Source organism: Silurus aristotelis (assembly GCF_946808225.1).
Source record: "Silurus aristotelis genome assembly, chromosome: 19".
Lineage (NCBI taxonomy): Eukaryota > Metazoa > Chordata > Actinopteri > Siluriformes > Siluridae > Silurus > Silurus aristotelis.
The window spans coordinates 20,235,718-20,249,142 of record NC_139592.1 but is presented as its reverse complement, the minus strand read 5'-3'; the positions used below and the strand labels follow the sequence as shown (position 1 = coordinate 20,249,142).

General features: G+C 40.1%; 1 protein-coding gene across 2 annotated transcripts; it reads left to right on the top strand.

The window, feature by feature from the left end:
• Window positions 1–68: 68 nt before the first annotated feature.
• Window positions 69–13,425, top strand: nol9 (nucleolar protein 9). 2 transcript variants are annotated; one of them, XM_083570696.1, is made up of 14 exons: window positions 69–307; window positions 413–449; window positions 1,593–2,154; window positions 3,674–3,896; window positions 3,998–4,146; window positions 4,483–4,627; window positions 5,445–5,541; window positions 7,212–7,309; window positions 7,443–7,604; window positions 7,690–7,942; window positions 8,537–8,651; window positions 10,151–10,325; window positions 10,689–10,822; window positions 13,197–13,425. In XM_083570696.1, the coding sequence occupies exons 3-14, from the start codon at window positions 1,645–1,647 to the stop codon at window positions 13,323–13,325; spliced, it is 2,190 nt and encodes a 729-aa protein (XP_083426822.1). In that variant the 5' UTR covers window positions 69–307; window positions 413–449; window positions 1,593–1,644; the 3' UTR covers window positions 13,326–13,425. The 2 variants fall into 2 exon arrangements, with proteins under 2 accessions (XP_083426822.1, XP_083426821.1); XM_083570695.1 differs by lacking the exon at window positions 413–449.

The following is a 13,425-nucleotide window of genomic DNA, read 5'->3' as shown; positions in this document are numbered from 1 at the left end:
TAGCAATACATTACACTTTCTGTATATTAAGAACATGAAATAATTCGTTTTAAACCCCGGGATATTTTGTATTGTCCATCCCCTTGTTCGTTCCATACTGCTTTTGGAGCATACGCTAGACAACGGGCTGTGTTTAGATTTTTTTTATAATATTTTAACAACATTGTCGTTTTTGTCTCACTTTAATGTAGGAGCGTTTGCAAAGCATAAAAGGGGGTTAACGTTTGTCTTCGTTTGAGGGTTAATATTATTGTTAACGTTAATGTTACAGAACTGCAGGACTGCTCACATGGAGAGCTCCTAGCTGGTAATTGAACTCTAGCTATTAAATAAAAATAATAATAAACAACACATGATCATGCATACATCGAGATTTATGTATTAAACGGTGAATTCCTGTTTATGGCTGCAGATTGTTGAATATTTTCATCAGCTAGCCATTTAAAGAGGTAAGTGCTACTACTAGCTATGTAGCATGCAATGCTTTTTTTTTTTGCTAAGGAGAAATTGGGAAGATTTGCCTGAAATTCTTGAAAATCCATAGCGATTCTTGTCTACTCGGTGTTTCTAAAAGGTAAAATGTATCTAAATATCACAGAGGTTCAATATAACTCGATGCTGGTAATGTGTTAATATACAGTAATAAGAGTGACCCTGCGCGAATCGCAAATGGCTTCTTGCTCCCTGTAAATGTGCCCTAAGTAGGGTAGGAGATAGTGGATTCAGCAGTCTATGTAGTGCACTCGGGGTTCAGGAGTGCGCTAAAATGGTATCAGACCACAGGGGGCGCTCGACGAGTTGCCGAAAATTGTTGATGTAATAAGATCCATTTTTAATGTAATAAAATCCTGATCTGGCTAAAGCACTTGTATTCAAAAATCACTATGTGACTTAAACAAAGTCTAAGATTAAAAAAATGCAAAAACAAAAAGCATTTATTTCCTCATAGAAAAAAAATCTTTATTTGTTCGTTTGTTAAGATATAACTCATCCTGTACTAGTCTTGTGTCCATCCAATCAGATGCTCTTTTGGACGTATGTCCCGCCTACAGGGTTGGGTCTTGTTGTGCTGCAGCAGCTTGTTAACATTGACTGTGTGCTTATTGACCATCCACCTCATTTTGATTAAAAAAGACTGGAGTTTAGTCCTTTGGATGAGGGATGAACCAATGAGCTTTGGCAATCAGGTGTTGTGACTTTTCCAGAACAGTTCCCAGAACATGAAGCTGTTCATTTTTGGATAGTTACTAGCGCAGACTGAATAAGACAGCTGCTCGGTCCATAAGGGTTATCTACCTTTCGTATGCCTCCTGGTTTGGACGCTGACGTTCTCCGACACCATGGCTGCCGTTAGTGGTTTCCGTCAGCGACAGCACTTTAGAGTAACTCTAAAAGCGCATGGCATTTCTGGGTGGTGCATCTAAAATGCTATTGTCTGCAGTGTAAATCATTCGAGCACTACTTGACATCATCACCCTGATATTCTCAAACATTAGTTTCAAAAGTGACTGCATGAGCATAAGGAACCAAGTCACTGCTCTCACACCGTTTCTTGCGAATCTAATATCTTTTTTTTTTTGTATTCCAACTAGGTGGTTTTTCACACCGTGAGCCAGGGCCAATGAAAGTTCACAAGTCACAACCATGAAGGTGCATAAAGTCTCCTCTCGCTCCAAACATGAGAATCGAAATGCCACGAAACGCCACTCCAAAAACAAGTGGCGCACTCACGGGAAGAAGAACCAGCACGTGGACCCTTCCGGCCAGAATCCCAGGCCTTCGACAGCTAAGTTTGAGAATGAGCTGGTTAACAGACAGAAGCCCAAGGTGAAGCGCTTACAGAAGGCTTACACAAAGGCTGCGACTGTGACGTCCAAAGATAAATATTCATCTCAGGCTAAAGGCAAGGCTCTGTCTGCACCCTGTCCTCAAGTCCACACCAACGGGGGTACTGAGCTGGAAACGGAGAGCGACTCGGAGGACTCCCAGGTCTGGAGGTCTTACGCCAAGAGCGTTCTTCAGAACGGTGCCGAGAAAGAAGGAGGCGAAGGGAACTCTGTTTCAAATCAGTCGGAGGAAGTGGAGGTGTTGGAATACCACGCGCAGTATGAACGCTCCCAGAACCACACAGTGTTAGTACTGAAGCAAGGCCAGGTAAAAAATAAAGCTATATATATATGTATATGTATGTATGTATGTATGTATGTATGTATGTATGTATGTATGTATGTATGTATGTATGTATGTATGTATGTATGTATGTATGTATGTATGTATGTATGTATGTATGTATGTATGTATGTATGTATATGTATGTATGTATGTATGTATATATATGTGTGTGTGATTGTCATGAGTTAACTCGTGATTAATTGCAACTCAATCACACATTTTTATCTGTTCTAAATGTACCTTAAATTAATACCGTTCAAGTTTTTAATACTCCAACACGGGCATGGATAAATATGGATGCTTTATGCTAATGTAAGTTTATTATTAGTAAAACCATAGTCAACATAGAGCATGAAGACCAGACATGTTTCAAAGTTTATAGATGTTTTTTTTTGAAGAAGTTGTTCACGTCTATTAAAAGAACCTAGAAATACCAGGTTCCTATTACTTCTCTTTCTTTGCACTGCTCTAGCTGCTCAAACAGACTCTTTTACATTTTTAGATGACAGAGCAGCTTGTAAAAAATACTTTGTAAACGTTTTAAAGTAATTATGGTGTTTTAAACCACGTTTCCACCCGGACGGTTTTAATTGCCGGATGTGTGCGTCATGGTGGATTTTGCTGCTCGATTAGAGACTCGGCGCATCATTAAAACAAATGTGTAGTGATTTAAAAAAAAATTTTTTTTTTTTTTTTTTCTCTAAATCTGAGCAAAGAATAGACGTTGTGAATAAATGTGTGTCACGTTGAAGGTTTTAGTTTTGACTCTTATATTTCCGTATATATTTTTTTTAAATAAAAAATGTCAAACAGAAACGTACGCTGCATTAATCACTCGTTCATAACAGTAGTGCCGTTAAAATGAATTCGCGTTAACTGCTGTCTGAAGCATTGAATCTTCCAATAGAGTAAAAAGGTCAATGTTTTCTGTACTGCATTTGTAAATTGGAACATCTCTATCCTGTTCAAAACAAAGCACAGTTTTGATGCAAACCGAACATTTTCCACCCAGACCACAGTTTAACTAAGCCGGAAACTCATGTGCAAATTAGTGCGAGTAAAACGCAGGAATTAAATTCGCTTTATTTTCGAGAGTTTGAAGAGATATTTATAAATCATTATTGACATTAGGTTTATTTAGTCATACCACGGCTTTACAAACCGAACTGAATGTTTCCCAGCACATATTTCCTTTATTGTTTATGAGCGAATTGGAACATAATCAGACTTTTTTAATTTTTTTTTCTTATTAGCCAAAAAAAAATAAATCATATGGTTGTTTATGTAGGGTAAAGATTTATATTGTGTATTTGGGGGGGGTGCATTTAATTGCCATCATACGTTTTTTTTTGTTGTTTTTTTTTTAGTCTTTATGATTACAGGTACACATGGACATGACTATTTTAATCATGTTAGGAGATACAGGAACTTCCTACTAACAGCGTTTTTGTCATTTGTACGCCTCATGGATTTCTGCTCTCTCTCTTTCTCGCATTTGCAGTCCCTATGTTTCCGAGGAACGTGTCTGCTTATGTGCCTGAGCGGTCGCGTGGAAGTGATGGGCTTTACAATCGAGCAAGGCCAGCAGCCGTATCCGCTCTTCTCCCCATCGTCCCACTGTCCGCTCACCATCAAGGCCATGGTCGAGTGCACATCCTCAGCCAAAAGCAGGAGGGAAACTCGATTAGAGGCCAAAGCCATCGTCCGCAAGTACCTCCTGCCAGGTAAGGGCTTAGGAATGATGTCGTGCTTTTTTTTCTTCCAAATTGTGTTCTTCATTTAGAAAAGATTAGATTATTATCATTTCTTTTTTGATGTAAAGTAGGTGGCGCTGTTGCCGAGGCTCGTACAAGACTGCTGAGCGAGGTGAATGCAGATTCATGCGTGGTGCTGCTTCAGCCGCTGGACACGCCCCTCACACGCTTCCTCTCCAGCTTCGGCAGCTCCTTCAGCCATCTCTTCGACCTCAGCTCGGTGAGGCCATACTACTTAGGCTTTTTTTTTTTTTTTTTTTTTTTTTTTTTTTTAGCATTACACAATATTATGGTGATTTATATGGTGCAGTGAAAATGCAGGGTTCAAAATGAATAGCGCGCACACACACACACACACACACACTAAAAACGCACCACTACATATGACGTGTTGTTTGCATTGCACTAGATTTAAACTTCATTTCCTGGCTGCTGGTGCATTGCAGAAGGAGAGAGATCATGTTAATGCAGAACACCGAAGTCGACCACAAAAAGCCTGTTGAGAGCTTTTGAAGATGACGTGCATATACTGTGTGTGTGTGTGTGTGTATTGCAGAAGGAGCTGCACTCTCAGGCTGCCATGTATAACCCAGCTCTCTCTGCCGTGGGCGTGACGGCGCTGCAGGGCCCCTGTGCACGTGGTCTGGTGGCATCCAACAGCTATAAAGAGGCGCTCAGTAGCCTGCTCAGTGCCTGGGAAGGTACACGCACGCCAACATCTATCCATTACGGTGTCTTAATTAAAACTACAACATGATGTGTGCATACTAGCATATAGTGTACAGACAAATTTCTTTGGACACCTGATAAAATCAGTTTGTGGTTTTTGAACATTCCACATTTAGTCCCCATTTGCTGTTATAATAACCGCCACTCTTCTGGGAAGATGTTCCTCTAGATTTTGTGTGTACCTGTGTAGATTTGTTGCTCTTTCATCCACAAGGGTGTCACCAGAGGGTTTTGTGCTCAGGTCACTCAAGATCTTCCACTCCAGCTAATATCTTCATAGAGCTGGTTTGGGTCTCCTAGTTCACTTGAAGGGAAACTGTAAATCCACCACAACCAAAGACGTCTAGCTTTGTGGTAACAGTTTAGGGATGAAGCACATATGGCTGGAAAATGTCAGGGGTCCCAACGTTGCACAGTCATATTTAAAAACACAAAGGAAAGTGCAAGTAAATGATATGAATGTCCAATAATCCCTGTCAGATACAGGTGTTTCTATTAAACTGGCCAGTGGTTTTTGAACTCCTATTCAAAAACATCTTCACGCAAACGTAGGAAGGGGGTAGCTCAGTGGTTAAAGTGGGTGATTTCACATCGGAAGATCTCAAATCGCAGCTCCTTTAAGCTGCCCCTGCCGGGCCCTTGGTTAAGGCCCTTAACCTTTGCCTGCTTAAGTTGTATAACTGAGATAATTGTGAGTCGCTCTCGACAAGGGCATCTGCCATTGTCTTACAACTAAACCTAAATGTCTGGATTCTTTACAGTGAAAAACATTTCTCTTTTCCCCCACAGGGGATTTTGATCGCTGTCCCATTATTCTCGTCTGCGGGGCCAAAAACTCTGGCAAGTCGACCTTCAACAGGCATCTCATCAACAGCCTGCTTAACCAGTAAGTATCTTCGTAAAGGTTAAAGTCTTTTCAGCGTTCCATACGCCGTGTGACGCAACCATTTTTGTTTCAAAACGCAAGGTGTGTCACCGGTGTGATATTATCTTACATGCTTGCATACCTGCATATTGACACTTTATCCTACGTACCTACCATACGTTCTGTTTTTAGAACCAGTAATGTAAATCATCGTGAAGGGATTTTCCCTTTTTTCTTTCTTTTTTTTGCATTTCCAATCATGAGTCTATGCGAAAGTTCACATGGCGAAATCAACAAAACCAAGACTCCTCATGCATTCATCATCGTGATTACACACGATCAGAACAACAGTGCGGTTCATAGTGTTGTCTTTTATTCAGTGTTGGAAGCTGATAAACCTAGACGAGAATAATTTGTCTAATTATATTCCATAATTATAATAGTAATCATAGTAATTATCATTATGTATGTGTGTATAATTCAAATTAGTCACGTATACTGGGGGAAAAGAAATCTAAAATACCAATCTCGATAGTTCAAATGATAGAAATAGCATAGAGAATTCACGTCTATTTGGCCCAAAGTGATTAAATCTTAGATGTTTATATTTCTACATTCCAAGTCTTTATTTGAAAAAATAATAATAATTCTAATCTCACAACTAATTAGGATTGAGGATCAATCTTTTTCATAACAAAAAAATTCAATAAAATCAAGACTTTTTTTTCCCCCACATTTCATTTAAAGAAAGGTTGCCAGGTGTTAAAAAAATCCAAGTCATTCCTGTCATCCAGTTTTGTATTTTTACCAGATGAAAGTTATATATAGTATATAGTTTATATATATATATAAAAGATATATACTTTAGGAAAAGCTACAACAACAGGAGGCGGGTTTTTTTTTTTTTTTTTTCAAATATTGTTAAATCAATATTAAATAATAAATTTTAAATATTAAAATATTATTTTAATGAAAAAAAAAAACCTGAACAAAAAAAAGTTATTGTAAAAAAATAAATAAATAATTGTGTGTGTATATATATATATATATATATAATATATCATGCTGTCATGGTGCTATTAAAAAAAAAACGAGGTAAATAAAATATCAAATAAAGATAGACATTAACTATACGGTTTGTGGAAAGGTAAAGTGACGTAGTGCAATGATCCTTTTTCCTGGATCCAAGGGGCAGGGTTGCCATATAGTAGTGTTGATTGTGTTAATGTAACACACATGAAATGGACAGTGTGTGGTTTCCATCACTGTACTGTTAGTGTTTATGTAAGCAAGTCAGATGATGGTGACTTCCCATCATGGTTGTATTGATGAGGTCAGTTGCAGGTGGGAAAATAAAATGGTGTTTATGAGAAAGTGATAAAAAAACAAAAAAAAAAACAAAGATGCTGGTTATACCGTGAACCTGAAGTGGCTGAAACCCACAATCCCCATCCATGAGCATGAGAGAAGTCATGGGGGTTTTTCTCTCTATGTAGGCGGGTGCAGTTAGTCTGACGAAAGAGCTGCTGAATAACGAAAGACCACGAATGTTAAGACGTCATTTCATGTTCATAAGGTTGCTCATATTCAAATGATATTTTTAGGAAATATAAACTCGGACTATTAGGAACATTGCAATTTTTAAAAAATAGTGTCTCATTTAATACACATCTTTGTGTGTGTGTTTGCAGCACTGCAAGCGTGGAGTATCTGGAGTGTGATCTTGGCCAGACGGAGTTCACGCCGCCGGGGTGTCTCTCTTTAATCACTGTGACCGAGCCACTGCTAGGTGGGTGTGTGGGTGTGTGGGTGTGTGGGTGGGTGTGTGGGTGTGTGTGTGTGTCTCACTATTCATAAGACTAGGATTCGTAACATGCCTGCTATTCACAAATACTGACAGCAGGTGTCGTGTTCTCCCTCAGGCCCTCCATTCACACACCAACGAGAGCCAGAGCACATGGTGTTTTACGGCCAAGCAGAATGCCAGTCCGATCTAGACCGCTACCTGGACTCACTCAAGTCCCTGTGGAGACACTACAGCGGAGAAAACCCGGTCATTATTAACACCATGGGATGGGTTAAAGGTCAGCCGTGTATGGGGTATATTTTGTAGGAAACAGTGTGCGGGTGTGAGACGTCTGTAGACATTTTATTTTCTCTCTGGCACAGGGCATGGCTTCCAGGTGCTGGTCGACCTCATTCGCTTATTCTCCGTCACCCATGTGGTGCAGCTGAGCTACGGCGACACGCCCCAGTGCCATACTCTTAACCCCGACTTCCTGCGCTCTGCCCAAGGCTGGCACACTCATCCACCTGCGCAGTCTGCCCTCGCAGAGGACCCGGCCAATCAGCTCTCGGCACGGGGTCACCTCCTCCTCAGCATCCACTCGGAGTTTGAAGGAGCCGGGACATCCGGGGAAATGTAAGCGATAACTTTAGCAATTAAGTATTCTACAGATTATTCCATGGATTAATCGAGTAATTGGATAAGAAGTACTTTTTCTTTGTTTTTCCTCTTTTTTTTTTTAACAAGAATATCTGTAAAATCCTAAACTTTTATTGCATTTAATTGCCATATTACTTCAAAATGAGAGGAGAAACCTTCGATTTAAAATGACTTTGGAAAAAATATATATTTGACGTTTTCTTTGGCCAAAATCATCTCCCCTCACCGCTTTTTTCTCCTCTTTCCTCCATTTTTTTATTTTGAAGGCTTCTGTATTTCCTGTCCAGAGCGTTCCAGAGTTTAGTGGGTGGTGCGTCAGTAATAACGGTCCCTGGGGAAACACGGTGCTCCGTGTGTAGTTAAATGGACTAAACGAAGCCTAGATTTTTTTTTTGTATTTGAGTTACTCAAGGAATCGTTTTAACCTTAACGTGCAGGCAGCTGTGAAATTTTATTATGTAGCATCACCAAAAACCTAGTGTCCTTTTTTGGAATGCTTTCGAAACAATAAAGAAACGGGGAAGTACTTTGCATTGTACCTTTTTTTTTTCTGCATGTTCCTCTGTGCAGGCGTCATCAGCGCAGTAACGAGCTGCGTGAGCTGGCATTGCTGGGATACTTCAGCCAGCTACAGTCTGCAGAACCTGGCCCTATCTGCCCCCTGCACTGCTTCACCCCCTACCAGGTACACACAATCCACTTTTTTTTTATTATTATTACTTCGGTTATCATCATATTCTTCGTCACAGAATTGAGAAGTAATACGCTTTTGCCTAGATCGAAGCACATTTATTGTGTAGCTCAGGCTTTAAAAAAAAAAAAGAAAAAAAAAAACGCCTGAAAAACAACTGCTTTCAGCAGAAGTGAGTGAGTGGATGGTTCAAATATGAAAGTCCACAACACTCCAAGTATAAGTCAATCGAAAAGGCCCATTCTCTGCATTTTTTTTATTTTATAATTTTTTTATGACCTCCTGGCTGTTCAACCAAAACACTGTTGTAGGGAAAACCAAATTGGAGAGAATAATCAGCCAAGGGAAAGTATTTACTTATTGATTGGTACTCATTGATACTGTTATCGATACTACACACGATACTACTGGTACAAAAAGACATGATGTGAAAAGATTTCAAGTTATTTTTAACCCCCCTGAACCTTGGGCCTTCAAAAAGAGAGAAAACGTATCTATTGCTTATTTAACTCATCTGTTGCCTACTATACCTGAACCAGCTTAACTCCACCATAGTGAAGGATAAATCTTTCACACTAGATTTTAAAAACAGCTCTATGACACCATCATTTCTTTCTACCCCCTCATCGCTATGGTAAACGGGCTGCTCGTGGGTGTCTCATTCTTTACTGACAGGCAAAACTTTTTCTAGCCTAGCGTTTCCTGTGGGTTTATTCATATTTAGATTTACATTTTAAAACCGATGTGGTGTCCCCAAAGACTGCTCGTATTAAAAACATTCATAATGAATGTTCCCATCGCACGAGGCTAGGGCAGGAGAGTTGCGGTTGCAGCCCGAGGGGTGACGGAGACATAGTCAATACGGCGCACTGCTTGGGGTAGAAGCGTGTTTTTTGTTTGTAAATGTTTCATTATATCTCTAGTGTTGCCTCCTTTGTTCACTATTACACTACTGCATATGTTGCATCTGACACTGGTGCCGCTCAGTTTTGTAACGCGAGCCCACACTTTTAAACGTTTCAACGTTTTAACGCACACCACCGCACACTGCGTCTTCTAATTCGCCAATTGAACCGAAGTATACGGAGATCAAACAACTAGCGCAAGTATCGATAACGGTATTGTTTGTCCAGTATTAAATACCAGTCCAAAAGAATATCGGTTCTCGTTTCCTATCCCTCTATGTAACGTAAGTGATCATGGGAAACTTGCTTCGCTAAAAAATTTAATAAATACAAATAAATTAATGAATTTTTAAAAATCCAGTGTCGAATAAGAGGATGACTTGTAACAGCATGTTTAGTTATTGTTTACTGCTTTTTAGAATACATTGATTTTCATCAAAAGATTCTGTAGTTGTCCTAGTATTATTATTATTATTGTTATTGTTTTTATATAGGATTAAACCCAGACGTTGACGTCTGCGTGCTTGAACAAGATGGACATGGTTAAGTCTTTATTCAGCATTGCATGTTTTCTCGCTCTTCTCGTAGGTGCCCCACTCGGCTATCGCTCTCGGAGTCACTCACTGTGACGTGGCACCCAACCACATCCTGTACGCCGCTAACGCCGGTTTAGTGGCTCTCTGCTGTCTGAGTGAAAAAGTGGCAGGAAGAGGTGGACCTGTGCTACTGCCTCAAACGCCCATCTGTCAGTGCGTAGGCTTAGGTACGTACACAGCACTTCCTGAGCCAGGACGGCTACTATTGCACACACGGCACGCCGATTCACGAGATTTTCACGCTATGGCTTAAACATGTACAAGAACGTGTGTTCTCTTTGCAAGAGATGATCAGAGCATAGCCATTTTCCCTCCAGTCTCAGGCTGTAGATATCGAGCAAACGTCTGAACACCATGACAACAGTGAGATTTCGGAGAATGATAAAGCCATCAGACTTGATTTATTTATATTAAGAAGGTCCCCTTTTTTTTTTTTCTCTCCTCCCCCTTTGCCAAAAAATAGCTGATAAAAGAAGAAGTGAATGTGGTTGAGTAACTGTTGCTCTCATGTTGAATCTGCATTGTTGAAGGTGTCCTCCGAGGGGTGGATATGGCCCGAGGGCTCTACTTTCTGGTCACCCCAGTGCCTCCGGCGACCCTGAGGCAGGTCAACTGCCTGCTGCTTGGGGAGATCACACTGCCGAAAATCCTGCTCACTGTCCAGGTAAGAGTCACGGAAGAATGCAAATCGATCCCTTGTTCTGAAGTTTCTTTGGGGAATTATCTCACATTTGGGAAATCCGGTCTTGTTTTGGAACAACAGGCAAAAAAAAAAAACAATAAGCAAGGTTTTAATCAACAACAAATAAAAATACACTATATGGGCAAATGTTTGTGGACACCTGACCATGACCGTCACTCACAGTGTCCTTGTGGGTATTCGTTCCACCACGAGGGTGTTGGTAAAGTAACAATTGTCCCAAAGCAGCTTTTCAGAATTAAATAGACTGCAATTATAATTTTTTTGTATTATTATTAATCCCTATACGTTTATCCATAATGAGATGGTATGAGGAAGAAAATAGGTCTTAAAAGCGAACCCATTCTCATCTGTTTGCATCTGAATTGACAATTTGGTGTGTGTGTGCTCACGTACATTGAGGGGGGGCCTCAATGTACGTGAGCACACACACCAAATTGTCAATTCGTTATAGGTAAATTGTTGTTAAGGTTTACCCTACTCTATCGCTGTCAATTATATCGTTCGGAAACCATTATTTCTTGAAACATATCGTAGAAAACTGTTCTACGATGTCCCCCATAAAGTACACCATATGTCCAAAGGTTTGTTGACACCTGAGTGTAAGATTGCTTCTTTATGGACACACGATTTCTTATTAAGTCCCTATTGGCTGTAATAAAAAGCTCTACTTTTCTGGGATGATGTTTGACTAGATTTCGTGAAGTTTTTTTGCTTATCCAGGCACAAGGGTGGTGGGTACTGATGGAGGTGAGGTGAGGAGGCTCGGGGCTCTATAGAAAGCAACTCAAGATCTTCCAATTGAGCATATATAAAGCATATCTTTATTGAGCTAGCATTGTTGATGAAGTTGAAGGTTACCTCCTATACCAAGACGTTCTATACAATTGTGGGCCTCCAACTTTGTGCTAACAGATTCGGGAAGAACCACATGGCTGGGAAATTCCCAATATTTTTGTTCATATATTGTATATTTTAAAAAATGAGTATCTTGGTAGATATGATAGTATTGGGTATGGATTTAGTCTGCAGGCTTTCTCATAGTAATTTCCTCACACGTTCTGACCGAGAAAGGCAGTCTCAGGTTTTTACATATTTAACCAACACTATAGCAACAGTGTGCTTTCAAACTTAGATCTAGTTATACCATGTTCCGTCCCCCTACACCCTTCCCCACACTTTATGCACAAATGGTCTGTGGGACTTTTTTTCTGTTTGCAGTGTAAAACACAGTTGTCACGTAAAAATAACAGACAACAACCACAGCTTTTGAAACCGTTTCTCATGCTACGAGTTACACGTTTTACCGCCTTCTATGTACCTCAGCACTCGCAGTGGTTAGCGTGACTCTGACAAAGAGCAAGGCTAGTTTTGATCGCTCTCTTAGACCACCACAGATGGATGAATAATCGTCAGGGATTTAAACCTGCACTGTACCGTTTTCCTGATTTTCCTTGACGCCACTTGGCAGTGTATACACCATATAGACAAAAGTATTGGGACACCTGACTATTCCATGTGGTTCTTCCATGTGTCTTTGGATGCTGTAGCATTAGATTCCCCCTTTACTTAAACTAAGAGATCAACACTATTACAACATGGTTGGAGTGGAAGATCTTGAATGGTCTTTGACCTCAACCTTATTGAACATCTTTTGTGGCTGAATTAACACAAATTTCCACAAACCCGCTTCAAACATCTAGTGAAACACCTACCTAGAAGATCGTTATTAGAACGGCAAATGGGGACAGGTGGTCCGGTGTCTACAAACTTTAATCCATATAGTGTATTTGTACATGCTTTACAGACCTCAAATGTGTCAATGACTTAATAGCAATAAGACATATAGAACCAACAACTGTTGGTCACCAACGTAGAAACCTCGCAACCTGTTGTAAAGTTCACACGTGAGGCAAAAGTCACACCAACGTCACTTGTGATCATTATTCCAAACTGATGATGTGGCAAGTTAGTTCTTATAGACAGCTATAGCAATTTGAACTTCACTGGTGCAGAACTCATCACTGAACTGCAATTAGCTATTACTGCAATCCAGAACACAGAATGGAGCAAAACGAGTTTGTAAGGGAAAATTAACATGAATGAACAAGAGAAACTTCCTCTATGAACTCGCACTTAAATTAGCACACCCGGAGAAGAAAATTATTCCATGCTTTACAAGAGGACACGTTTTTCGTACAAATGTCTTTGAGGTCTCGTGCAGTTCAATGGCTTCCATTACGTTACTTTTTACGATGAACTGTTAATATTATTAGTCTTTTCCATGTTCTTTGTTTAAAATCCCACGATTGTCCTTTTTTTTTTTTCTCTCTTCCAGCATGGTGTTGAGACGGAGCTTCCTTACGTCACCACAGATTACAGCTTTGAGATCACGGGCGCAGGAAAAGTCCACGTTTTCAAAGGGCTCGCAAGGTCCGGTTTCGTCAAAACTAAAACAAATAACTAAGCTCTCTTAATACGGACTTCACTTTCAGCGAACGATGTTTGTATCCCTGTACTTGTTTTTTAGACCAAATAAAGAGGCTTCAGCTGCCACCGAATGTAAA

What these genes read in the sequence shown, in the direction of transcription:
- nol9 (XM_083570695.1), top strand. Translation starts at nt 1,645, where the DNA reads ATGAAGGTGCATAAAGTCTCCTCTCGCTCCAAACATGAGAATCGAAAT. An exon ending in GCCGGGACATCCGGGGAAAT is followed by an intron (nt 7,943 to 8,536) that starts GTAAGCGATAAC and finishes TCCTCTGTGCAG; the next exon opens with GCGTCATCAGCGCAGTAACG. An exon ending in CTGTCAGTGCGTAGGCTTAG is followed by an intron (nt 10,326 to 10,688) that starts GTACGTACACAG and finishes GCATTGTTGAAG; the next exon opens with GTGTCCTCCGAGGGGTGGAT.